We start from the raw sequence: 27,119 nt of genomic DNA, 5'->3' as shown, positions 1-27,119 counted from the left end.
GCAGCCACATGGACAAAAATTAGGTCTCACCCGATTAATGTGGCAACCAGCCAGTCGGACAGACTGCCATGCTTGTGACCCACTAATGCCTAGATTGCGGTCGATCTTAGTATGGTCCGTATGGCGGGATTTACGGAAGACAGCTGTATCACAGTAAACTGTCAATTAAAGCGCCTTCTATAGTGCGTCAAGTCACATTCAACAGTGTGTCCAACTCTTAATTAAGACAGAAGTAAACAGAAGACCCCTTCGACAGTGTGTCTTATGGCAGAAGGCATCTGTAACTGTCCAGTGTGTCTAACTAAATAGTCACCTTTAGCAAACATCTTAATCACATATTGTCTAAAAAGTAGAAAACACCTTTTTCCTCCTTTGGGGATGGCCTAAAGACACTTCAGTCTGTGGCACCGCCCCCGGGGGGGTGGGGGGGGGAGTTAAAATCACGTTTAACAGTGTGTCTTATTGCAGAAGGACCTTTAACAGTGTGTCTTATTGCAGAAGGACCTTTAACAGTGTGTCTAATAGTATGTAAGTCTTAAATCATCTTTAACAGTTCGTCTTAAAATGGAAGGTACTTTTCACAGTGTCTTACTATGGAGGGCAAAGACACTTTCAAGAATGTGTCTTACCCTGAAAACAAAGGACACATTCAACAGTATGCCCTACTCTTTACACAAAAAGTTCTTACTCTTTAAACAGAAGGCACCTTCAACAGTATCTCTTACTCATCAGACTCTAGCATTGCTGAATGTTTAGTGCGTTCCTGGGGGACTTCCCCCGATATAGTTCAGACAGAAGGCACCTTTAATAAAGCATTTGAGGATAAAGGGACCACGATATATGTTATTACACCATGACAGTCAAAACCAAGAGTAAATTTCCATATTCTTTATTGAATGCACTGTGTCAACACATGCAGCACATGTATCATGCATACAGATGATAAAAGTTGGTGTAAAATTTGAATTTAAGTATAGAAATTAATTATCGGTGAGCTGCGCACATAGATTACATACATAAGCGACAAAAGGCTATATAAAAGGATGGCCTATGGATAACACTCGGCTGCACTGGTACTTGTAACACTGATGGATACAAACAAAAATTGACAAATGTAAATAAACTTTAAAAAAAACAATCTTGAGCATAAGCCCTGAAACCTAATACTTGTATCACTGGTACAAATGTTATAAGTCCACTTCAGCTGTTGTAACAGCAGCTGCTTTACATAGTTGCTAGTGTTAACAGAAGTCAAAATCCAATACATTTTTATATGTATACATAGAAACATTAAGAATACAATTCATGTTAAACATACACATAAATGATGAAAGATTTAATGTGAACTGAACACACAATGTAAAAAATGAGGCTTGTTAAGTTACCACGCCCGCCTTTATATAGGGGAGACCTCATGAGATCGAGGTCCAAAAACTTTCATCACAATATCATAAATAGTTTTAAGCAGTGTATCAAATTAAAAAGTGAGATTACTTACATAATACAACAACCATCATTACTGGCAAGAAACACTTACTGGCAACCAATTTAAGAAAACAGTAATGCTCATCGTTACGGACAACACTGAAAACAATGGTCTTCACTTGGGAGAGTTGCAAACTTTGTGACAAACAAGAACAGTTTGCCTCAGAAAGCACAAACTATATTCAGATGGCACTTGCATGAGAAGAGTGACTAGCATTTATCAGAATCAGACAGGTAAAACAGAAAGAACACCAGAAGGTAGATGAGTTGTTTAAAATCTTTCTGGACAACACTGCACCAAAAATCTCATCTTGGCAGATCAGTTAGTACAAGAAAAATGTCAAAATGGATACTTCAAAATAAAGAATTCTAGATGAGCCTGACAAAAATCAAGACTGGCGTGAGACAGAGACGGCATACAATGGACCTCATGGACACAGTTGGACAATCCGGACTTTGCAGATGACTTGATGCTTCTGTCACACACCCAGGAACAGAAAAAAAGTCTTTCATTTTGAAAAGCCTATCAGAGTCTGTTCGATTGAGGATCCAACCAGGTAAGTCAAAGGTCCAAAGGATAGATGCACCATAAAAGGAGCAAATCACAATAGAAGGAAATGCACAAGAAAACGTTGAATTCTTCTGCTATCATTGAAGCATAATTGACAGAGAGGGAGGAACAGGAGCTGAAATAGAGTCCCACATCGGAAAAGCACAGGCTACTTTCATATCTTTGAATAAGATTTGGAGGACCAGATACCTCTCTCTCCAAATAAAGCTGAGGATTTTCAACTTAAAAGAGAAAATAGTCTTGTTGCATGGATGTGAGGAACTGAGCACACCTCAAAATTGCATAAAGAGGATCCGGGTTTTCTTGAACAAGTGTCTGAGAAAGTTGCTCCGGGTCAGATAGACAATCAGGATCATCAAATAGGAAACGTTAAGGAGAACAAAACAGAGCCCAGTCAGAAAAGAAGTGGGAAGAAGGCAGTGGCGATGGATTGAACAAACTTTCAGAAAGCTAGGCAGCTGCATTACAAACACTGTGTTAGATTGGAATCCACAGGGTAACAGCTCAAGGTGAAGGTCCTATGGCATCGGGTGAAGAGTAACAGAAAAAGATGTACAGAAAAGGGGGTAGGCATGGAATAATAATAAAAGGCTTGCCCATGATAGGGATAGGTGGAAAATGTTTGATCATGGCCTGTACGGCGAAGCAAGGTGAGACAGGAAGTGATGTGCCTGACCAAATAGCCCATATTATGTCATCAGAGTCAGGTTCGAGCTGGAGACCTACAAAGGTACAGTGGAAACCTGATATAACAGGGATGGTGGGAGTAGAGAAAATGTCCTGTTATATCCGATCCCTGTTAAATCAGAAATGCAAGGAAAGTAAGCATTTGTGGACTGATCCAGCTGCACATATTATTCATGGGTAGTTGCCCTTGCCACAAGTACCCACGAACCAGGGTTTTGGCACCCACTTTCTCCCTCCCTCCTTAAACCACATCAGAAGAGCTTGGTCCACAGCATCTGCATCGGGTAGTCTCATCTTCTTTCGATCCGGAGCAAACTTTCCATTGGAGTATGCTGCCACTATCTTCTCTCTATCCTTTATAATGATGAGAATCGACCCTTGTGGAATGTCGAACTGACGACAAATCTCTGCCAGAGGAGCTTGCTTTTTGTCAACAGCCTGGATTATTTCGAATTTTTTTGTCAATTGAAAGGCATTTTCTCTTGCGCTTGACATCGTTGGTGACACATTACGCGTGCGTGTTGCTATGTTTCGGGCTAGATCGAGGTCTACAGCACACCGCAGCCCTCTCTCGCTTCACACGCTGTGTGTGCTTGCAGTGACATGGCCTGTGTGGGCTTGCTCTATCATTGCGTTACCCCCCCCCCCCTCTCTCTCTCTCTCTCTCTCTTACTTTTTGCACATTGTTAACGAGCCTTTGTCCCTTCTATAACCGGTTGGGCTCTGATGAGGCCCTGTTATTGCCGATAACTTTTAAAAGAGACTAAGAGTAAGAAAAAACGGGGGTTTTAAAAATCCCTGCTATAACCGGATCCCTGTTATTACCGGACCTGTTATATATGGTTTCCACTGTATAACAGAGACAACAGGTAAAAAATCTGGGTTTAACTATTCTATTCCTTAGTCATATATTCAAAAGGGATTCAGCTCACTTTTATTTGTAAGACATTTAAAAGTTAGTTTATTTCAGGGGTGTCTGTGAGAAAATCTTATGAAAAAACTGGCTCCAATAGACCTGTTTTTGAGTCACTATTTGAGTCGTGACATCGTCTGAAAGGTTTGATTTCTACATGAACCCTATCAAGTACATAAAATATATACAGTAGTCTCCACCTAAAATCCCACCGCTTACGATCCCGCTGTTTTAAGAAAACAGAATTTTTACTATACAAAAATCACCCCTATGGTCCTGCTCTGATCCACTCAGAAGGACCATCTTTCGGCTAAGAACCCGCATTTCTGATCATAATTTACAGAACACCCAGGCGGGCACAGACGATCAACCAAGAGTGAAAAGTTGAGATCAATGATCTGCCCGTCGCGTCAAAGATCAGCCACTCTCGTGAATGTGATCACATAGGCGTTGTAAAACCCGATGAAACTGTATAATGTTTGCCCCAGATGGGATAACACTGATGTGTGAACTATCCTACACGTTTGTTTTCCCCGAACATTGCACTTGCACCTGAGCTCCCCACCTAAACTTACATCACTTCGCTCAAGGTGGGATCACATCGTGCTGTGAACTCTTCCTTGACCATTGCAGCAGTTTTCTCTATTCCCGAATTTGCAAAACAGATTGAATTTTATTTTATGCGGTCACAATGTAATGGGGCGTAATGACAAAGGCAAGGGAACTTGGTCAGAGAAGGACAGCTATAAATTTTCGAGAGGTAAAGCGGATGGGCAACTGGATAAGTGTAGATCTTGAGACTCACGATAGGATAACAAGTGAAAATGGCATGCCTTATATGCCACTATGCACTGTAATAGGTCATCAAGGTTGACCACTCTTTGCTCGCCCTATAATATAATAAACCCACCTAGGGGGCAGATCAGTTCATTTTAGAGTGGAGGTAGAACATTTTACCGATTATGAGCCTCAACACGGGTCAAGGTAGATTCTTCCTTAGGTTCGTCGGCTAAGATCCCGCTTTGCCTAAGATCCCGCATTTTCCTTGCTCCTCAGCACCGGGACCTTAGGTGGAGACTACTGTAATTAATAGGCTATATTGCGGCTTATTGAAAATATTTTTCCCACTTATGAATCTGCGAGCTAGGCCAGATCTTGCACTTGTTGTCAATGTGCTCCCTTCCCCGCCTATCCCACCTCTATACCCTTGTCTTGTAGATTTCAGGCAGTATGTGGAGATGTTTAGCTTTTTTTCTTTACCTCTGCCAGTCAGTCCTCAGTTCAATTTGGATAGTAGACTGTGCAAGCAAACTTAAATAGAACCCAACCGAAATGGCTGAGGATAAGGAATACACACAAGTAAAATAAAGGAGCAAACATTAAAATATAGAACTCCAGATTAAAATGAAGAATACTGATAGTGATAGACGTTATAATGGAGTCGTGTGATGTAACCAAACACAGTGCAATGTACAATGAGCTTGGTGTTGGAAAAAAGTGTAAAATTTGAATAAAACATAACTTCATAATTGACCTTCTCGTGCGAATCTGACTAATTTTGATGTGTTATATCTATGAAAGCGCTATAATTTTTAGGCTTCGACAAATATTTTAAAGTCGCCGAAATTGTGCAACCTTGACCTACTGGCAAAATATCTGGGTGTTACCAGATATCAACACGAACACCTCAAAGCTGGCAGGCACCCATGGGGCTTTTATTTTGTGAAGGCTCTCACTCAAGTCGATGTTACAGGTCTGAGGTGGCTCGAGGACTGACGGGCATTGGGTTCTGAAAAACTGTACATCTACAGGTACCTTGACACTTTGTCTAGCTTCTAATCTAGCTGAAATTTTCACTTTGAATTTACTTTGAAGTTACAGTTTAACTAGAGAAATACATAGATTTGGTTGCTGGTTTGTTTATTTCCCTACGCTTGACAATCACCCAAGATATACATATTTATATAGATGGGGTGAGATTGGACAGTTTATCTCTATCATGCTTGACCACTCAGTTTTAGTTTTAGTAGAGGTTTTACGGCACTCGCAACTGCATGAGGTCATATGAGCACAGAAGATTAGAGGTGTTACAAGAGAGTAACAAACATAAACAAGAAGAAGGGGAGATAAGGACGATAGATGTTTGATAGGAAGGAAAGAAGAAGCAAACCACACCAGAGCACCCGCCAACCACCCACTTGACCACTCAGGGAAAGCAAGAAATTTGCAAATATTTTAAAGCCTTCAAAGTCACAATAGCAAATCACTCTCCATTTCACTGCAGTTTGGCACAAGGCAGTAAAATCCTCTCCTTATGATACAGTTCTTCATCTAGTTATCGCAGAATTATTTCCCATGAAGTTGGGCAGTCAGTGCATGTAACAGAGGACCTTGTTATACCAAGAGCCCTGCAACACTGCCAAGTTCATGCTAGTCCTAAAGTAGGCAGTATAAAGGGGTTTGACTGTATGTTACTTTGGATGTTGTAACCGTCTGACTCAAATTGTCAGAAAGAACATTGAGTATTGCAGAAAGAGTGCCACAAAGAAAACTTCTGATCCAATCTGTTGACAAGACATGTGACAATGGCACTGAAGAACAAAAATGTTCCAACTGTAATCTACATTACCCTTCAGAACAATCTGCAGATGTGCAACAAGTGTTGGGTGAGGGTTGGAAGAATGCAAGCATAAAAATCTCAATCAATTTACAAAAAATTTACATGAAACATCAATATATTTTGACAACAGAGCAGAAAATCTAAATATTATGACAATGGTTAAACTCTAATTAATGCACACATGAAATCAAATCATGAATCATTTCGAAAGGAACACCATAGAACCTTTCTGGGATCTTAAATGTGCACAACTTGCATACGGAATCTCCTAAATCGTTTCGCCCTCTCCTATCAGGGGTTTAGCTAAAAGATAGTAGTATGAAGCAGTAGCAGGAGAAAGAGTCAGGAGCCTAGAGGATAGGGAAAGGGGGGGAGGAGGCAGAAAGTGAAGATGAAAGCAGAAGACGGAAGATAACTAGAGAAGACCAAAGGAGGTGAAAGAAGAAACATTTTTAATTTTTGAAAAAAATACGGCCAAATGTCTCTACACATTTTCACGTATGGGCCCAATATCATTCGTGGTCTGTTTATGGTTGACAAAGCTCTGTCGATGTAGATTATAGCTTATTTCTGTCCTGCAGGTCACGCTACAAATATTGACTCCCTCTTAAGGCATTATTAAAAAATATCACAAAGTGCACAGGCAACCAAGTACCAATGGACAAATAACCCTTATGAGACCCCAAAGGATACCGAGACTCCCCAAATGACAAGCGATAAAACCTCAGTCAGTACACTACAAGTATGAGCTGAAAAGGATTGAGAATTTCTGTTCTTAGGGTACAAGTAGGTGATGCAGGAAGAAAAATCTAAATAACAGTACTGTTATAGTTATACGAATGTCAGTTGTTGTTGTAAAAGTAACGCTTTTTTTGTTGTTTAGATACTTTGAAAAAACTTTGTGGTGTCATTAACGATTTCATTACTATAACATCATAATTCATATTCAAAGTTCACCACGTTGAAAATCTGGTGAGAATGAAAAGCCCCCTAAAAAGTTGACCTATATAGGCCTATAGCTCAACTATGTTAACCACCCCTGGGTAAGCTTATTCGAGCTAACTTGCCGACACAACCAAATATTCCTCCCCCCCCCTCCCCCCCTCAAATCTGCAAGGCTTATAGGTTGCAGCTCTATGTCTGTAATTTAGGTATAGTTTGCCTTGTCTTAGGCCCTTTGCGACACTGTCGCTGAGTAGAAACTAGAACTGAACGCCAAATGTGGCAATGTGAATTGAACCAAAATCTGAAAAGATCACATAGAATCTAAATCCAACGAATTACATATACGGTCGAACCTGCCTTAACGAAAACCTGTATAAAACGGAAACCTGTCTTAACGGAATCTCCCCGCTCCCCCCTTGATTTATTTCTCTTTAATTACCTGTATAAAACGGAAACCTGTCCAACGCGGAAACGGAGAGAAAAATCCACTTCCTTCCGAGGGTTTCATCTGTCTAAGACGAAATTTTTTTCTGGCTCCCTTGCGATTCCGTCTTACACAAGTTCGACTGTAGATCTAGAATTTTAAAAGAAATTCAGTGGCTTTCTTATTCATACACTGGTAAAACTGTTGTTAAGCGTTGAGAAAAAAACTAGACTAAACTGAATGAGAATGATGTAGATGCCTACAAATAAAATTTAGAGCTAGCCTTCTGAATACTGAAAGCGGGGAAGTGAGTTGAACGAAATTTCAACATATCACATCAATCTTGATTTATCGTATCACATAGACCTTGGACTTGGAGGATTATACATTCATTTAAAACAAAATTTACAGGTGTTCTCAAATCTTTAGTAATAATCCAGTTTTGGTCCCAACCCCAATGAATACTATTGTCCTTCTTATCCTACACCCATATTACCCCTAACCCATAAAAAGTTACTAGTATCATTATTCCTGTACTCCAGGGTCAAAACAGGAGACTGCCAGTCTTTCTTTTTTTCCAGAATATCTATTAAGTCTATACTTATCATATTGCCAATTATTTATACACCGGAAGAAGTTTATTGTCACAGATTACAGAGATAAATAAGCTAAATTGAATGACAAAGATATCAAACTGAGAAAGCAAAATTAACTCTTCAATTCTAGAGATCAATTACTGTTGCGAGAAAGGGTAGTCCCACTAAGCACCCCCCCCCCAAAAAAAAAAACCCAATAAAAAACAACAACATAAAACCAAGCATCAAATAACACAGTGATATTTTAAATTGTGTTTTGTTTTAAAAGATGTATACATATGAAAACAGCTTGTCTTGATAGCTTGACCCCTTAAAAGAACAAGCTGAATTTTTTATAGTAGAACTAGAAGACGTATTTTTAAATACAAGGCAGTAATAATACAGTAGAAGCAGGGGAAAAAAAGCAGATGAATTAACAAGAACAACACAGCTGTCTATATAAATATGATCTTTCAGTTCTATAATAGGCTTCAGGAAAAGAATGATAGCAACACAACCCCCCCCCCCCCCCCTCCCCCAAACCCACCCAATATCAATTTGTGAGAATACATACTTCACGGCGTCACTTTTCGCCCGATTCTGTTACTTTTAGTTCGCGTGACTCAGCAGCCCGCTGGAGCTCCCCGGCTCAGGGTCACGGGGTTAATGAGCCCTGAAGCGACTTTGCCGGTGTAGGTTAGGAAGTTCGCATTTTTGACTATGTTTAAAACGATATAACTTCTTCCCCATCCCACATAGCAAACCATTACGCGGATGTACTAAAAGCTCAATGTCTTGAGATTTATTCTGCGTTAGAATGGTTAATTTCTGTGCCTTAGTTTTTGTTCTAGACAAGGGTTTTTAGAGTACCCAATTTGTCCTATTTTAGTTACAAACTTATGAATAAATGATTGTTAATTTTAAAAAGGCACGACAGATCTCTCCAAAATCTATGTTAAACTGACTACAAATATCATGTCTTTTACCATGAGAAATCTTAAATCTGCACGAGTAGAAATAGTCAAGTTATAAGAGAAGAAAGATGCACATCTGCATTTTTTAACTAAAGACGATCAGCGTTAGCTCTTATTTTACTATTAAACAAGAGAAAGTTACTCTGCGTTTGTTCATGAATCATGCTGTGTCTGTGGCAGCCTGCATACAACTAATAAGATATAATATAGAATCCAAGCGATTAAAAAACCCACAAAACCGTGTAAATACATGGGTAGAGATAAACTTCTTGTATGGAATAAAAATAATGACAGCTAACACATTCATTCTTAGTTTTTGTGTCGGAAATATGTGCGGACACAATTATGAATGTAAAGAAATCAGTCACATTGTCTGTTATTGCAAATCGTCATAGAAACGAAAAATAAAGCTGGAAAAGTCTGGTGCTGATTCAGTGTCCCTGGAAAGCTAGAAATTATTCTTATAACCCAATTACGAGAAGTCATCCCTATTATTCAGTCAACTTACAAAACCTAGACTTAGCGTTTTTAGAAAAGTAAGGAATTTCTGGAGTGTAACAGATACTGTTCGTGTATTAGATCTACATTGAAGATGTATTCCAGCACTAAAATCGATTTGTACTTTTCATAGAGAAACTTCATGGTGACTTTAATAAACTTTCGAGAAAATATGTGAATATTCACGAGTATGAATTAGTATACTTTTATGAATGGTCAGGGAACAGAGAGTTGTAGTCTGGAGGAGGTTTCTCCGAGTCTTCATGTCCACTAGTCTGGTCAACAAATGGCTGACTCTCTTCCATAGGGGGAGCAGAAGGATATCTGTTCAAGTCTGGCCCTGCTGAGGCTGAGGGGAAATGGCTGGGAGATGATGGGCCCTGGAGAGTGGACCATGCTGGAGGTGGGGCAGACAAGTCTGTGGTCTGGTAGATAGCTTGGCCTTGACCGTTTGTGCTGATGCTTTGAGTCGGGTGGACAAAGACTGGCATGCTACTCTCACCTGCAGGGCTGCCGGTAGTAAGTTGTTCTGGAGGATTCATTTTAAAACAAAAACTGTTTTATCTCCTGTCAGTATATACACCAATCAAGTTATACATTTTTCAGTATTCATTCCAGAAATGGCAAAACAACAACACAGAATTAGAAGACCTACAAGGACAAAAAACCCTGAGCTGTCACTGGGAACAGACTGCTGAGTATAGAATAAAAACACCCAAAAGAGTATTTATGACTTTTCATGAAGTTCCTGAACTCACTATAAAAACTGAAGATTGCCAATTGTCTGAAACAAAACACAGAAATACATGTATGTCGACAAAGAAGGTGCACAACATGACTATGGTCAGTCACAGAATGTAAACATGGGTAAAATTGAAGATTAGCAGACCACCTGCTGGGAATACTTTTTTTTGGAACTAAAAACTGTCGCAAACTAGGCCGAGCTCGATCTAGATCTATCCATAATTATTTTTGTGACTTTAGCAATGTTCAAAGAGGCCATAAACATGAATGATACAGCCTGAAGTTAGCCAATCATGCTGTGACATCATTTGATAAAGAAACGCATTTGAGAATTTCTTAACTGGTTCTCAAAAGGATTTGAATGATGAATAGCATGACAGCAAAATGACCAAAACAGTCTGATTTTGGTAAAGATGAATTACAAACATACTCTTTAAGAACTTTGAACGTGCATCCTATTGTGAAAATCTTCAGTATACTCTTTAACCTTTTTTTCAACATGTGTATATGGTTGGAGAGTGCCGCTGGTAGGTCTTTATGTCTTTCTTATCCCAACTGTTAATTTGAGTGAATTAGGTAGAGAGCAACCCATTAGATGAATGGGGCCAGTAAGGACCTTTTATGTTAAAAGTAACCATGCTAGACTTTTAGCATAGTATCTTTTCATTTCAACCCGTGACAAATGTTTAGAGATGTTGACCTTTTACCTGAATGCAATTAAATTGACAGTGAAAATGATTACAAAGGTTACTAGCAACATCTTTTTACTATATTAAGGTTCTGATAGTATACAATTAGAGCAACATTTACTAACAATGTCATCACTTAGTTAGGAGAGTTCCCCATGTGACATTTTGGCATTTTCCCTGTCTTGGTATTGTCTGTCTACTGCAGGATGTAGCCCTCCAACAACGACATCCTCTGTCTTTAATCTGAAGTTTTCTGTGTCCAGGTTGAACCTGTCTGCTCTTTGATGTCATCCTACCACCTTCTTCCAGGTCTTGCTCTTGATTTTTTCCTGCTCATGGTCTCCATTCAGTACATCCTTTTGTTCATTTGTTGTCTCTCACTGTGCCCATGTATACAGACCATTTTCATTTTGTTGGAGTATAAATCTGGGGTTGTCTGCCACTCCAGTTTTCTCTCGTATTTTTGGGGGCCTAGTTTGATCATGCTTATTTATAACCAGCACCTTCCTTTCCATTGATCTCTGTGTTATCCTTAATTCTTTTATGACATTTCTGGCAATTGGCCAGGTTTGACACCCATGACTTATTGCTGGGACAAAGTAGGCCTACTTATTGAAAACAAGTCTTTTTAGTGATATCAGCAGATTTTGATCTGAAAGCAACTCCAAGCCACATGTATCCTTCTGTTCACCACAGTTTTTTTCTCTCTCACCATACTTATTGTTTGGCCTAAGTATTTATATTCTTAGTTTAGTTTTAGTAAGAGTTTTATGGCACTTGCAACACAATAAGGTCATATACAAGCCAAATATTTATATTATGTCACTTTTCAAAGTTCTTGTTTTTGTATATCAACCGCTTTGGCACTGGTGTAGTTTGTTATACCATTATTATATGTTAGGGAACCTGATAATGACCTATTCCTAAACTTTGGTCACTCTAAGTAAGTTTTGAGAATGAAGGTTGTCTCCTGCCCCCCAGAACAATCCGAGGCGATCTAGCGTAGGCACCAAATGAAGAAATAAACTAACACCAAGATTAATCTTGCATTTGTTCTCAACAACTTGGTCATTATCATTATCATGCATGTCCAAACGATTTTCCTGCTTCCTAGATTTATGTTGTGTGTTTATATGGAAACAGAACATTTACTATCATATCATGTTGACACATTATCTTATGTCATCATCATCACTGCCTTCCTCACCCTGCATCAGGGTTTAGTCCACAAATAAATACTTTTCCACCATACCCCAACCTGGGTTAATCTCTTCATATTATTCAATGTCTTCACACTTTTCTGTATAACATTCTCTGTAACTCTTTTCCAGGTTCCACGTGGATTTTCCCTATGTAACCTACAAATATTTGGCATCAAATGGGGGACGCAGGACAGAAAAACCCAAAACACTCCTTGGTAATGTTATCTACTTCACCTCATAGTGACTGCTTAACTTAAAGAGGTCTAGGTAAGGAATGGGAAAAATGAAAAACAGATTTGTATATTGTGAATTGGCTGAAAAACTTACAAAATCAAAAAGTAAATTAACAACAGGTATGAAATACATGGGAGGATAAGCATAGAATAAAGAAACGAAAGTCCAAGAAAGACTAAATAATAAAATACATGAATTTGTAAGTCACTGTGCCAGTATGGAAAAGCATGTGATAATTTTGTCATGCTCATAGGTTAATTGCCTTAGTCATTTTTGGCCGGTTTGGAGTTTTTGGTTTTGAAATGAAGAGCAGAGCCAGCTTGGTAATATAGTTCCCTTGGACAAAAGAATAATCCAAATGTAAAATCAGTTGAGGGTGCTTAAGTTCAAGCGTTTCACAAAGATAACTTAAATGCTCTCCATACACAGACATACCTGTAGCAGCTGCGGTAGCATTTGTGGAATCTGATGAGTCCTTCCGCGAACAGCAACAACATAAACAGCAACAGCAGAGAAGGAAAACAGCCAGTACACTGGCAACAATAATGATGATTTTCACTGTGTCATCGTCCTCTTCCTCTACTGCTTCGGGCTCAGCCTTTTCGACTTCTGTAGAAATTAGGAAAGAATCCAATACAATTTCAGTGTATACATTGGCATTTCTTACCAAATTCTTTATTCATTTTGAAGAAGCTGAATGAACTTTAAAAAACCAATTTGAAAATTATTTTTTTCTCAGAGGCTCTCATGGTGTTCGTCTTTGATTCAATAGGCCTTGAGTTCGAAAACCTGAAAGCAACGAAAACATTTTCTTCTCTAAAATATTCTCCTTTCACCTCCTCCCCTGTTCTCTATTTATATTCTGTCACCTGCATTCATCTACACTTTCTGACCCCCCCCCCCTTTCTCTGGGCTCCTATCTCCTTTACTCTTGACTCTTTTCACTGCTACTCTTGGCTCCTTCTTGCTGCTGTCTTTCAGCCACACACCCTCGATCTTAGGATAGGTAAGATCCAATGCTTTGCTTTCTCAGATTAAGGTGAAAAATCTTGGAGGTCCCTTGTGCAAGTTGCACATGTTAAAGATCTCTTGGTGGTCTTAAAATCTATTAATAAGAGTAGGCTTTGGCCTGCACTCAGACAATATTCAAAATTGATTCCTACCAAAACTGAAAATACTCCAGTCAGTATAAAAACATACAGAGTACCTTCGGAATCAGCGTGTGGCTGCCTTAAGGCAAGGGGCCCTACTAAGTAGGAAAAACTGTCATATGTACGTAAAAATCAGTTGCACTGCAGATTGAAGAACCAGCAGTAGATTACCTCAGGGATCTAGCAGTGGAATGTAAAGAAGATTCTTTTTTTCTCCTGGGGACCCGTTGGTATTTATTGTGTTATATTTAGGCTCTTTTACATCGCCTGTAGAAGATGTGACTTTCGTTTCAGAGTGTGGAAGGTGTTTTTTTCTTTTTTAATATCCGGGTCATTCTGCAGGGATGTTGTGTGCCACAGTTGACACTGACAGGCAAGGTCGCGATAGCCCGACTCCTAAATGATCAAAATTTTGTTGATAGGGGTGTAAAATATTGACAGCAGAGAAAAAAATTCTAGAGAAGAAAGCGCATATATGAGACAAAAAAGAATATGGTACTCTTGAGGTCAGAATTAGGGCTCCTGTCATGCTGACCCTACCTATGCTAAAAAGAAACCGAGTCTTCTGTAGACTAGGAACATAAAGATGGTCTTGCACAGCTGTAACAGGAGTTCTTTACTTCTTTGACTTTTGGCAAAGAAATTTGAGATACATTCTTCTTCAAGGTATCCAACTCATCTAAACAGTTCAGTCGTCAGCTACACTTTCACACGTTCTGAGATCTACAGGATCTTCATGGCCTCTCTATTTCCACTACAGTCTTCCCCTGGGTTCCCTACCTTCAGACAGTAACTTCAAAATGCTGTCCACTTGTCAGTGCCATTTCTTTATATACACAGGACTGGCTTGGAAGTTATGATCAAAGACAACTGATTGAAAATTTTTGCTGGTCAATGTATACTGATGCCCATGTGGAAACATTTCAGGGAATAAACTCTCTCTGTTTCTTCCCCTGTCTCAAGCGCAATGACTAGGTCTCAAATCTATGGTGGAGGATACTCAATGGACACACTTCATAAATTCTTATTTTGATCTTCACTGAGAGCCTTTACTAATTCTGATTTCACATCCTCTTGCTGAGGGCTCTAAATGCTGTTGCTGTTACCCTAGCCTGGCATATTTTTCATAATCAGGGAAAATACGAAGAGATTGTTGATCCAAGGAAACAAATTTTTCTTGAAAGTTTCTACTGGTATGTTGTTCATCTTGATATTCCTTGGAGCTGTACACTATATTGTGTGCCTGCACAACTCTTCTAGAGGAGAAGATGACAACAAGGAAGTTTTAAAGGCTATTTCATCATAATCTATAGTGTTATTGATGCACTGTGAGCAATCAATGCTGATCATCTTAAATGAAGAGATCTCCAACTAAAGTTGAGTTGGTTATGATCTTTTCTTTGTCTTCAGGTGAGAAAAACAGAAAAAGACTCATCACATCAGCCCTCCAGCAAAGAAAACACCCACTTTAAAGAGTGCAACCACAGCACAAGGAAGCAGAGGTTAAAAAGGGGTTAGCATAAGAAGAACACAATTCCTTCCAAAGTCAAAGTGACCTGATGTAGAACCATCAAACTGAACAGTGGCTGTCGTATCTTCATGAGAAGAGAAGAGTGGGAGAATTGGGAGGGAACATCATATCTTGTGGAGAACCAAGTGGTGCTACGCACTGCGTCAAAGCCTGTCACGGCATAAAGCTTTTTCATCTTTATGTTCTTCTCAAACCCCTGCTAGAGCTCAGGGAGAAACTGATTCAACTCACTGTAAGACCTTCATCTTACGATGCAGTTGAATTTTACATGGTCGCTTTACCTACAAAGAATGTAGAATGATCCCATGCCTGACAGGCAGCCAGGTGCCATTTTTTTAAGGTATTCTTAAAACATTTTTATATTGACTAGAGTCACTTCTGTTTTGGGTAGGAATACACTTCTTGATTTACCCGAAAGGCAGCCTGAAGGTCGGAACCGCTGTGCCTGTATGCCACTGGCAGCGGCTCAGGCATATTCCTTTACGAGTTTGACATCAAATTACTTTTCAGCAATTGTCAAAAACAGATCTCTTTTACCAGTTCTTTCATTAGATTAAGACCAATTTAGTGATGTATATATATGTCCCTTTTAGATTTCGTACCAAAATAGGGCCCCGACATAGAGGGTTTACCTTCCTTAGAGATAAAGAGTTAATAATTTCAAGGGAACTCCAGATCTCCGAGAGCTAACAAGCGAACATCATATGTGTTGAGCTATTGAGATCCCCCCCCCCCCCCCTTAGAGGTTTTATGAACAGGTTCTGTTCTCTTGTAACAATTTTCTGCAGATAGACAGAGAGAGTGAGAGAGAGAGAAAGATAGAAACTTTGTAATGACCTCTGACCTATTCAGGGATCAAGAAGTGTCTCTACGTTCTAAAAGGTTGTTCCTTCATTTCATTTGCTATTTCATCGAGAACTACTGTAGCAAATACTTTATTTTAGTTTTCCTGTATCAAAAGATTGAACACTATAGGGACTTTTAGCCACATGGTTAACACTGTTCCTAATTTTTTTTAAATCCCGACGACTTAAAACCCACTTCAGAATTCATACCCACCTCTGAATTCATATCCAAACACAAAGGCATGTTGAGCATTATGTGGAGCACAATCATAAGTACTGGAACAGGCTTTCTGTATGTACACATCGACCTTACTTGCTTTGCCTCCTTTGCCTACAGGTATGCAGTACTCTGAGTTGATTTTTGGTTGGTTATAATACCCATAAATTCTGGAGAGACAGGTAAAGATGAATATGTGGATTATGAGGAACAAACCATCGAACATTCATACTATTACTTTCCAGAGCATCATGCAATGTTTAAAAATAGAACATTCGCTTATCAAATTAATACGAGACATTTGTACAAGATTCTTATACATAATGACAAAGGGATCACTGAATCTCTCTCTGCTGTTTTCTCAAATCCATCTACACACATACAATTATGTCATGCTCATAGTGGAAGTATGTATGCGGGTGCACATGTGTAGTGTGACTTTGTGGTATGCTTGTGTTAATGTCAGTTTAAGTAAGTGACCTCTTAAGCAGCATTCTCTGTGGTGAACAACTAATCATGGATTCATTCATTCTATCCATCAGGATAGGCCCTAATCAATTCCTTTCTACAAGTCATCACACGAACAATTTCATTTCACAGTTTTTGATGCTCTGATACAGTATCTGTAATTCTAAGGCTGAAATAATTCAAAACTTTACCTGTGTTCATTTCCAGACTGATCAAGAATATGTAGAGAAGCTCCACCACGTTGAAAGTTTGCATATCGAAAGAAATAGCAAAAGTCCTCACTTCTTGAATAAGAATACGACCACAATGTTCCATTGCAAAATCTTGCTGGGACAGGCATTTTTGCACCATGGTATGAAAAAACGGTGCCTCTGGTATCTCGTCTATATTTATAGCCCCTGGGACAACTGTCACTGCTACTCAAGGAAACTGGCAGGAGAAGAAAAAACAGTTGATGCAGACAATGTATTAAAACGAAATCTTTCTTTAAATAAAACATTGAGTTTCCTCTTCAAAATTTCAGACAAATTGCTTGGGGAACTGCAAATGGTCATTAAATTATTTATGTGAAAGATGCTGTAGCAAAAAAATTAGGAGTAACAGACAGCACAATGAGGTTAGAGGTGAGTGAACACCAAGACACTTGAAGGGGTTTAAAAAATGCGTTGGCTGTTCAAAGCTGCCTATTTCAGTTCTAAAACAGGGTTTTCATAATTTTCTTGGGATCATTCCAGCGGTACATAGCCTGTGATTAGAACTAACCCCTTCAAATGAATATGTGCATTTTATACAGGCAAATAAAAACTGAAGAACAAGTAGACACATAACTAATATATTGGAACTATGGTCCTGCTTGAGACTCATCTGTCTTTCAGCTGTTAACAATAAACATAATAATGGGATAGACGTTTTGAAAGGGTAAAAGATTGCTCAGCACTGATTGAAAAATTCGGTTGACATTATCAGATATTTCCATGCCATATATCATACAGGAGTCTATATAACTAGATCTGATTAATTGTTAGACCTTATAATGTACTTCATAACATAATGCATTGGAAAAGGAGTCGACTGGAAACTGAAGCGTGACATAATAATAATGTTAGAACTGCAAATTGCTAGGCAATATAAAAGGGAGAGCAACTTCAAAATTTAAGGTTTTTCATTTTTCCAGATAAAGTTACAAAAAAAGAGCTGAATGAAAAACCTAAAATTACCTTTCGGCATAACTTACTTTGACCAAATGACTTGGTGCTCACATCAGCAAAGCCCTCAATAGAACAAAAATTGTCACTAGAGAACACAACGTCAAGGCTATGTCCATGGTTCAAGCACATTTCACTACTGTAACCTGAGCTTGAGTACACATACTTGCTGGCGGGACATTGTACAGTCTGAAACGGAAGACAAAACAATTTAAGAGGGATGCGCAATCATTTCTCTTAAAAAAAGTCCTCATATTTTAGGTTTAAGGAACACTTTTTTTCCATCACATCTTTATATCTCGACTTGCAAATTTTTACTAACAAGTAGTGCTGTAACCTTTGCAATGGTGTAACAATTATGAACAGAATATTATCTGACATAATTGAACAATTCACATACATGTATAAGGCTGTGACAAAGGGTAATAACTTCAGTGTAGATTTGGTTGTAAGTACCTACTCATCTCTACTCTAGACTAATATTGTAAGTAAAAGAACAAAACTTGATTTATGTGTAGAATGGAGTTATAAGCATTGATAAAACTCACCTTAAGATCATTGGTACCAGAGGGCGTGTGTTCTTGAAAGATTACCTTTGCTGGGCAATTCTTGACCTTTAATGTGGCTTTTCGGAAACAGATTTTAAAAAGTGCTTTTTCTATTTCATCAGGAATGGCAAAACTAATCCTGCACTCCTTCATTGGTGCCCAGGGGCAACCAGCAGACCCATCACATTCATCACAGTCACTAGTATAGACATAAAGAGCGTATGAAGAGCCATGTGTTAAGTTGATCGACTGAGAACATGTCTTCTCGGAAGGTTTCACCGTTACTGAGGAGGAATTTAAAATAAAATTCAAATGAAAGCTCTTACCAGGTAGATTCAGCATAGCTTAACTGAACATTTAGCATTATGTGTGTACACATTTCAGTTTCTCATGTCAAGATATATTTCCATGCCACTCCATGGACAAATAATGTCAGTCTGTATTATATATTTTAATATATATATATATATATATATATATATATATATATATATATATATATATATATATATATATATATATATATATATATATATATATGGCCCCATTTCATTTTTAAAGCCATTTTCAAATCAGTGACCAAGCCCTTACTTAAATATAGCTATGTCTAAGGTTGAACTATGCGTCTACAATTTCAAGAATGCTTCAGTTCCAATGTGTACATGATGCATACATGTTTGCATGATAAAACATCAGTTTGCACATATATATCTGTATGAAACTGGTAAGCTTTAGCACAAGCATTCTGAACAAAAGAAATCTACTAGCAGTTGTAATAGCACTCGTATGACCTTGAGTTAAAGCATGTCAACGACAAAAATCTACTGGCTCAATTACATATAAAGACTAAGTGAGGACTGTTGAACGTTACAAAAATCACAGAAACAATTTTTGTGGTTGCTTAATACAAAAAACAAAAAAAACGTCTCAAAACTGTAATGGATAAAATGACTGCTTTGCAATCTCCAACCACTTCAGAGCAAAAGTCCATTCTCCATTCTGAATCAATACCTTGTTTAGATACATAATTTGAATGTTCATGTGACAGACAGTGTTGTATTCTGCTTTTGAGAAAATGACAGTGAAACCAGCTTCAACCAGTAGGCCTACTAATGCATGCAACTTCCTGCGGGTTTTCTTATGCCCCAACACTTCAGGCAATGCAAACTGATCATATGAAAGAGATGTTCAAATTCTAAAAAGTAGATTCCGCGTATACTTCTCTTTGCTGAATGCCAATCTAAGTCAATCAGAATACATTTCTGGTTACAATTTTACCTTTCCAAATAAACAAGAATTTCTTGAAGACTAGAGTTAAAAAGCGAGTTTTAAGACCAAAGCAAATTATTTTGAAATGAGTCTCTGCTATAATTGATCTAATACAACGTCGGCTTCTTCTGTTTGACTGTTATACCTTAAGGCAGAAACCTTGTAGTCTAGTATGCTTTTCTCCCCCCTAACCCCACCAAACACACGCAATATATAATATATTAACGTAAAGTAGTTCCCGCATCCGATCTGGACACTGGGAATTGCCTTGTTAGTGAGACAACTTCCTGGGCCTTTGGCATATTGTGGTAGGGTGGCCAGTTCATTTCTATGCCGCTTTTATTTCCCCAACTCAAAGTCAGGTACCCATTACTGCTGGGTGGGCAGGAGGGGCAAAAAAAATCTGTGTCCGAACCAAGGCTCAAATCCGGACTTTCTGCTTCAGAGACGAGCGCACTAACCGCTCCGCCACTGCACCTTCATATATTAGGCTACCGGTACTTAAAACAACTAAGCAGTTCGTAGTACACTCCTATTTATATCATTATACAGCCCTGGGAGGAGCGAAAAATATCAATTTATGTCAACAAAGCCAGTGGATCCTTGGTGACCTAAAAATGAAATTGCAGTCTACGAGTTTTGATCTCAGCAAAAACCCAACACCACCCCCTCCCTGCTTAACATTTACAGTACCGTCGGTGGCTTAAGTTGCCAGGCCATAGTATGCGCTCACTACCACTACTGGCAACTTTAGTCGCTGACGCAACCATCCACACTAAACATAATTTTAAAATGAATGGATGCACTGCACTGAAGTAAATACCAAAGGAAGTCACTCTATATGATAACTGAATGGCTGATGAAACTCTATGAATTTTTAAAGTGTGTTTCTTGGACTGCCAAGGATTGTTTTTCTACCACAGATTCAACGTTTATATATCTCTTCAGGCCAGAGTTTGTTTGGGGAAAGCTGTTATTATATAAATGTATCAAGAATGGGAATGAACTACATTTATACATGACATCAGCTTGGCTTTAAATGACAGTTTATAAAATTGTACAACAAAAACAATTTACTGGAAATATTTTTTCAAGCACAGTTGAGATGGAGGAAAGAACAACTAACTGTTCTGAAGACAGTGTTCAGTCAATCACAAGTCTGACGAATATTACAGGAAGTATTTTATGCAGAACTTACTAAATTCTATTGAGCCACAAAGGTGCAGCAGCACAGCTACAGTCAATGAAGAAAAGAGCCCAGGATACATTTCATATTAATCTGGAAAAAAAATAATAACATTATAGTGGCAAAAATAGAATATAATGGAAAAGAATATATATTTATATATATGCATACTTTTATTTTATTGCTACATAAATAACTCACAAAAGGTGTGAAATCAGGCACTTCTCACAATAATATTATCGAAGAACTCTAAACAGGCATTTTTTCTTCAGTGTGGCAATTTTTATCGAATTTTTGTTTTTTTGGCTCAATACCTTTAAAAACACATTTCAGGGGCTCTCGTCGCCTAGAGGTTAAGGTGTTGGCCTCTCATTCAAAGGTCCCGGGTTCGAATCCGGGTAGTGACAGAAAAATTTTTTTCTCTAAATTTGTCTCCTTTCACCTCATTTCCTGCTCTCTAGCAATGATCTGTCGTCTGCTTTCGTCTCCTCTTTCTGCCCCCACTCCCTCATCTCCTTTGCCCCCCTCCTCTGGGCTCCTGATTCTTTCTACAGCCTTTCTACTGCTACTCCTTGGCTTCTTCTTACTGCTGTCTTTCAGCCACACCCCTGATCTTCTGGTAGGAAAGATCTACACCTAGCCTTCTCGGACAAGGGTGAAAAATCTCGGAGGGCGCATGTGCAAGTTGCGCACATTAAAGATCCCTTGGTGGTCTAAAATCGATAAGAGTAGGCTTCTGCCGCCACCCGGGCAAAATTCAAAAATTCCTACCAACTGAAAAAAGTTTAATGTGTCCCGCGCGCTCATATGACCTTATGCAGTTGCGAGTGCCGTAAAACACTTACAAAAACAAAAAACAAAAACAAACACATTTCCAGGTAAATTTTGCTGAAAAAACATTGATTAATGGCAAACAATTTTAAGTTTTCAATGTCTCTCCAGCTATAGAAGTTACAAAATTTTGGACGCCATTTTCTCGATAATTTTAACTCTGAATTCCTGCTACCCCCACTTTCTTCAATTGCAAATATTTCGCCTTCTTTTCAAGAAAGAGATGGGTGTATTTTTCAAGGAAGGCAAATATAAGCTTTCAGATGATACCAATAACTCCACATGCCCAAAAATAGACAAACGCCTGATCCCACCACGTTGTGACACAATGATTTTATATAATATATACAGACAAATTTTAAAGGAATTGGTTCCCCTCTTCAAATTCCACGGAGAAAATAATGTTAGTCACAGTAAAAAGAATCAAAGAATACCCCGAAGCTCTCCCGCATATAACCCCTTCCTCTACTTATAATTGAAATCTATCCTTAACTCATGGATATGGTTCAAGTAAGGACTACTAATTGGAATTCCTGAGCTTTGTGTAGGCCTATGTATCCGTTACCGCCTCTGAAAAAAAACTGCTGAAAAGGACTACTCCTATTTTCATAGTTTAGCCGCCTGACCAGCTAAAGTCTAAAGTCACATGCATGTAATTATCTGGTGAACGTAAAAATCTGTTTGTTTTAGCTCTGTTGTTGTGCATGACAATACGGTCATTGACAAATTTATCTAATTCTGTGCTTCCATTTGTCTTATAATTTGTTAAAGAACAGAGACATAGAGTGAAAATTCAATTTAAAAAAGGGCAAGTACAGTCAAACCTGCCTTAACGGAAACCTGTGTAAAACGGAAACCTGTCTATCGAATCTCCCCACTCCTTCCTTGATCTCTCTAATTACCTGTGTATAAAACGGAAACCAGTCCAATGTGGAAACAGAAGGAATCCACTCCCTTCCGAGGGTTTTACCTCTGTCTGAGACAGAAAATGCTTTGCCGGCTCAGCCCTGATTTGAAACTAAAATAAGAAGTTTGGTTCCGCCAGCTCAAAACTTTTTAACGCTGTGCCGTCAGGCGAGGAAGGGGAGTAGGGGTGCAATTTGGGGGTAGATGTTACCCCATCTATGTGAGCCCTGAGAGATGCAGATGGTCAGGGTAGTGTGGGTGTGAAATTTCATGAGAGTGTCAGAGAAAGTGCTCGATTAGCTTTCCTGGGTACCTAGAAGCCAGAGGTGTGAAATTAGTTTGACCAATGCCTGCCACCCTGACTGCATTGCCAGCCGAGAAAGAGTTCCTCAAATCATTGTTACATGATGGCAGTAATGGGTGGCATTGGTTGACTGTGCTTGAAACACCAATGGGTGGGGCTAATGGTGGAAAGGCAAGCACTGGTGGTAATTTTAATTTGATAAGTAAGACTGACGCATGTCATTATCAGAGGACAGCAGTTGAGGTGTGAAATTTCGACCACTGATTGCAGACTGCACAAACGACCCTTGATCCCACCCGCTGGGGCTCTGAAACTCCTCTCCGATCTCCCCCCAAAATTCCCCCCGTCTAAGAAGGAAAATGTCTATCTAATCTAGATCTAGATCTAGAGGTCTAGATGTAGAATCTAGAGTCTAGGCCTACTTTTAAAATAATAATAATAATATATAATATATAACATTTATATAGCGCATTTCCAAAAATAGTAGCTCAATGCGCTTTACATTGGAATACCCATTTTTCAAAAACCTTTCTTACTACTTCCTTTCTTCTCAAGCAATATACATTAATGCACACACACACACATACACACACACACACACACACACACACACACACACACACACACACACAGACTATTTTCATCCAGACATAGGAAAAGAACAAATATAATGAAAGATAACGTTAAAAGCTTATGAAGGATAGGCCTGTAGGAACAGAAAATGTTTAAGATGTCTTTTGAAGCTATCAAGTGTTCTTATTTGTCTTAGTTTCATGGGTAATCTGTTCCACATAAATGGACCAAGATATGAGAAAGATCTCTCTCCATATGATTTGTATGATTTTACAGGTGTCACAAGTAGGGTGTTATCGTTCGATGATCTTAGGTTTCTCCCTGGTTTATATATACTGATAAGTTCTTGTAGATAAAAAGGAGCAGTTTTATTTACACATTTGAAACACATGACGCAGATTTTAAATATTATTCGTTCTTTTACAGGGAGCCAATGCAGTTCTTTTAAATATATAATGGAGTGACATGGTCTCGTTTTTTAGATCTTGTTATCAGTCTAGCGGCATTGTTTTGAATTACTTTTTAATCTAGAGATTCAATCTAGAGTTTCATCTTTGTCGACTGATACGGTCGTAATATGGATTTCTTTGATTCATGGCAATTCAAGAAATAAATGAAAGGCAAAAAAGCCAGAAAATCAGAGAAAAGGAGACCTCCACTGTCTTGGTCTCACTGGCCATAAGTTTATAGCTAGCGGTAGCAGTCAGCAGTCAACACCAAGTGAGTCCAATACGTCGGCCAAAATTGGTAAAGAAAGAATCTGGGAGGCCATATATTGCTTTGAATGGAAACACGATGAAATGGAAAACTGTCTTTTTCCTCTCTGTTTTGTTCTTCGGTTATTTATTTAGATCTAGAAACCCTGTAAAATACACACATCCACTCTAGGCAATTTTTGCCACTTGAGAACGCAACCATAACATTATTATGTAGGCCACTGTTTATTATGTTGAGATGAGTAACAGAGGGGTATTGTAGTACAAGCAGTTTGTTTTCTGCTCCAAGGTCATGCTGTGGACTTGGACCGCTCAGTTTTCATACCAAAGATCGGAAACTCCAAAAATACTCATCTCTCTCTGCAAATTTGATACACACAAAAAAAAGACTTTGCAAAAGTGCCACAGACAAACAGGCGTCCTTCAGATCTCATCAACGGTACTTTGAAGACATTTTCAAAAACATGTTTTTTCAAATAGCCTAAAGTAGTGAACCATCCTGCTCTCACTAAAGTGTTTGAACTTGAACAACAAAGCACCACATATGATCATCTTTTAAAAACCGCAGGCCTATTGAGTCATATTATACACCATCAAGACAATTGAGATCTGCGAGTGAGAATCTTATTAGAGTACCTAGATCTAGAGTAAATTTTAACAAGTTGGGTGGAAGAATTTTTTTCTTCTTATATATTATATGCACTAGAATCTGGAATTTGATAATCCCTTCCAAAAGAAATATGTATGCTAGCATCACAGCGTTCAGAGAAGTCTAAAATATACATGTACTTTGTTTAGCACCAATTATGTCTTCTGCTACTGCTAGTAATTTGTATGTAAGAATATATATCGGGGTCTGGTAGTTGCGTGTGCGCGCATGCATGAGTGCGTTGATACGTGCGTGCATATATAATATATGTGTGAGTGTCTGCGTATATATATATGTGTGTGTGTGTGTGTGTGTGTGTGTGTGTGTGTGTGTGTGTGTGTGTGTGCATGTATGTGCGCTTGTGTGCATGCGCTCGCGCGCGCGCATGTATGTTTGTGTGAGTGTGTGTGTGTGTGCGCGCCCGCGCGCGCGTGCGTGCGTGTGTGTTGTTGTTGTCGTTGTTGTAAATGGTCTCACGATGCCCATGATTTGTTAGTTAAGTAGAGTGATCAGTCTGCATTGAACAGCACAATAATTCTTTCTCTCTCTCTCCCTCTCTCTCTCTCTCTCTCCCTCTCTCTCTCTCTGTCCCTCTCTCTCTGTCCCTCTCTCTCTCCCCCTCTCTCTCTCTCTCTCTCTCTCTCTCTCTCTCCCTCTCCCTCTTTCTCTCTCTCTCTCTCTCTCTCTCTCTCTCTCTCTCTCTCTCTATCTATCTATCTATCTATCTATCTATCTATCTATCTATCTATCTATCTATCTATCTATCTATCTATATATATATATATATATATATATATATATATATATATATATATATATATATATATATATATATAGGGATTACACTCTTTAATATTTTAAATTTCACACCTATACTAAAGGCAATATCTTGATCAATAATAATATAGGCTCTCTTATCGAATCTGCCAGGGAATTCCAGATAGGACAGTGCATTCATTTTACAGCAAGGGAAACGCGAGAAATGCAAAGTTAAGAATGTTTTAAATCTTCAGTTTGGAACTTAGGTATATAGTTGTCAAGGGTCGAAATGAAAAGTGACAGCTTTCAGTAACGTGTGATGACATCTGGCGTCGTCACATCTTCACGTCGTCGACGCATGGACGGGATGAATCGAAGTATTGCCTATTGGGGGATAATATTTCACTCTTAAATAATTAGATCTAAGGCATATTCTAACTGAAAGGGTAAGGAGCTGGCGTGGTCTGGCACGAATGGCGCGATCTAAAATGTCTCGCAATAGGATTAAGATTTGGTGATGCGCTGGCCGTGGGTGAAGGAGAAGAATATTGTTAGTTTTGATAAATTGATTTTTCACAGCAGCCTTATGAGCAGGTGCATTATCATGCATGAATACTGGTCCTTGGGCTTGATTTTGAAAGAAAAGTACATTGGGTTCGAGAACTTGGTTAATTTAGCCTTGCGGCCATCATACGCGACGCTGTGCCTAGTGAAGTCTGTGCTGGATGTGAGGGGGCTGCAAGCTTTGCGACAAACTTGGCCGCTAGCACGAGGGTTCTTATCTTATAAACGAAGAAAAACAGTGACAACAAAGTTCAGATTGTCATTTCCAAGTCTTTTCGACTCAACCTGGGTCTTTGTTTTCCTGTTGAAATTGATTTCTCAGGCGTTGCGTTAGGATGAATGCGCCCACACTCCGTTTAGTCTTTCTGCGCGTTCTACTTGCTAGGGTCTGTCTTTTTTTGAGCGTTCGCTGCCATGTGATCCCGTGTGGTGTGTCTGTTCATGTTGAACCTTCTCACGACTAACGAAAGCGGCCGGAGTGCCCACCTGAAGCGTGCCAATGATGTGATCTCTTTCTGATTTATTTAGTCGAAGCATGGTGAATCGATAAAGAGAAGCCACTTTTTACACGGCGTAAAATTTGGAAGAAGTCCAACTTTGCGCGTGTTGTTTTCGTTTTCAAAGTTACCCACACATTTTCACAGTATTTGACAAAATATCAAAACCCCGTAATGGCGTCGTCATACAAAACGATAGACCAGTGCCCTAGTGAAAAGGCAACAGTTCAAGAACGACAATGGGCTTGCGTGACATGTGTAAACATTTCAAAGTAATTGGATGTGTAGTTTTTGAGCCATACGCTTTTAAAATATGTGAAGTTAAAAATGTTTAAGAGT

General features: G+C 38.8%; 1 protein-coding gene across 4 annotated transcripts; it reads right to left on the bottom strand.

The window, feature by feature from the left end:
- Positions 1-9,796: 9,796 nt before the first annotated feature.
- LOC101854233 lies at positions 9,797-24,561 on the bottom strand. Of its 4 annotated transcripts, none has more exons than XM_035973957.1 (8): positions 24,473-24,561; positions 20,994-21,074; positions 18,527-18,810; positions 18,008-18,167; positions 16,965-17,202; positions 16,303-16,475; positions 12,997-13,170; positions 9,797-10,221 (listed from the first exon to the last, which is right to left on the bottom strand). In XM_035973957.1, exons 2-8 carry the CDS (start codon positions 21,061-21,063, stop codon positions 9,899-9,901), a joined length of 1,422 nt encoding a protein of 473 aa, XP_035829850.1. In that variant the 5' UTR covers positions 21,064-21,074; positions 24,473-24,561; the 3' UTR covers positions 9,797-9,898. The 4 variants fall into 4 exon arrangements, with proteins under 4 accessions (XP_035829850.1, XP_005092000.1, XP_035829851.1 ...); XM_005091943.3 differs by having other exon boundaries at positions 24,249-24,555; XM_035973958.1 differs by lacking the exon at positions 24,473-24,561 and adding an exon at positions 22,715-23,332.
- Between the last annotated feature and the right edge of the window lie 2,558 nt (positions 24,562-27,119).

The sequence above is a fragment of the Aplysia californica genome, unplaced genomic scaffold (genome assembly GCF_000002075.1).
Source record: "Aplysia californica isolate F4 #8 unplaced genomic scaffold, AplCal3.0 scaffold00038, whole genome shotgun sequence".
NCBI classification, from domain to species: Eukaryota; Metazoa; Mollusca; class Gastropoda; order Aplysiida; family Aplysiidae; genus Aplysia; species Aplysia californica.
Note: the sequence above shows the minus strand (reverse complement) of the source record. Positions and strands in the feature narration are given on the sequence as shown.

What these genes read in the sequence shown, in the direction of transcription:
- LOC101854233 (XM_035973957.1), bottom strand. Translation starts at nt 21,063, where the DNA reads ATGTATCCTGGGCTCTTTTCTTCATTGACTGTAGCTGTGCTGCTGCAC. An exon ending in CAGTCTGGAAATGAACACAG is followed by an intron (nt 16,476 to 16,964) that starts GTAAAGTTTTGA and finishes CTGTCTCTCCAG; the next exon opens with AATTTATGGGTATTATAACC. An exon ending in TGCTACCGCAGCTGCTACAG is followed by an intron (nt 10,222 to 12,996) that starts GTATGTCTGTGT and finishes TGAATCCTCCAG; the next exon opens with AACAACTTACTACCGGCAGC.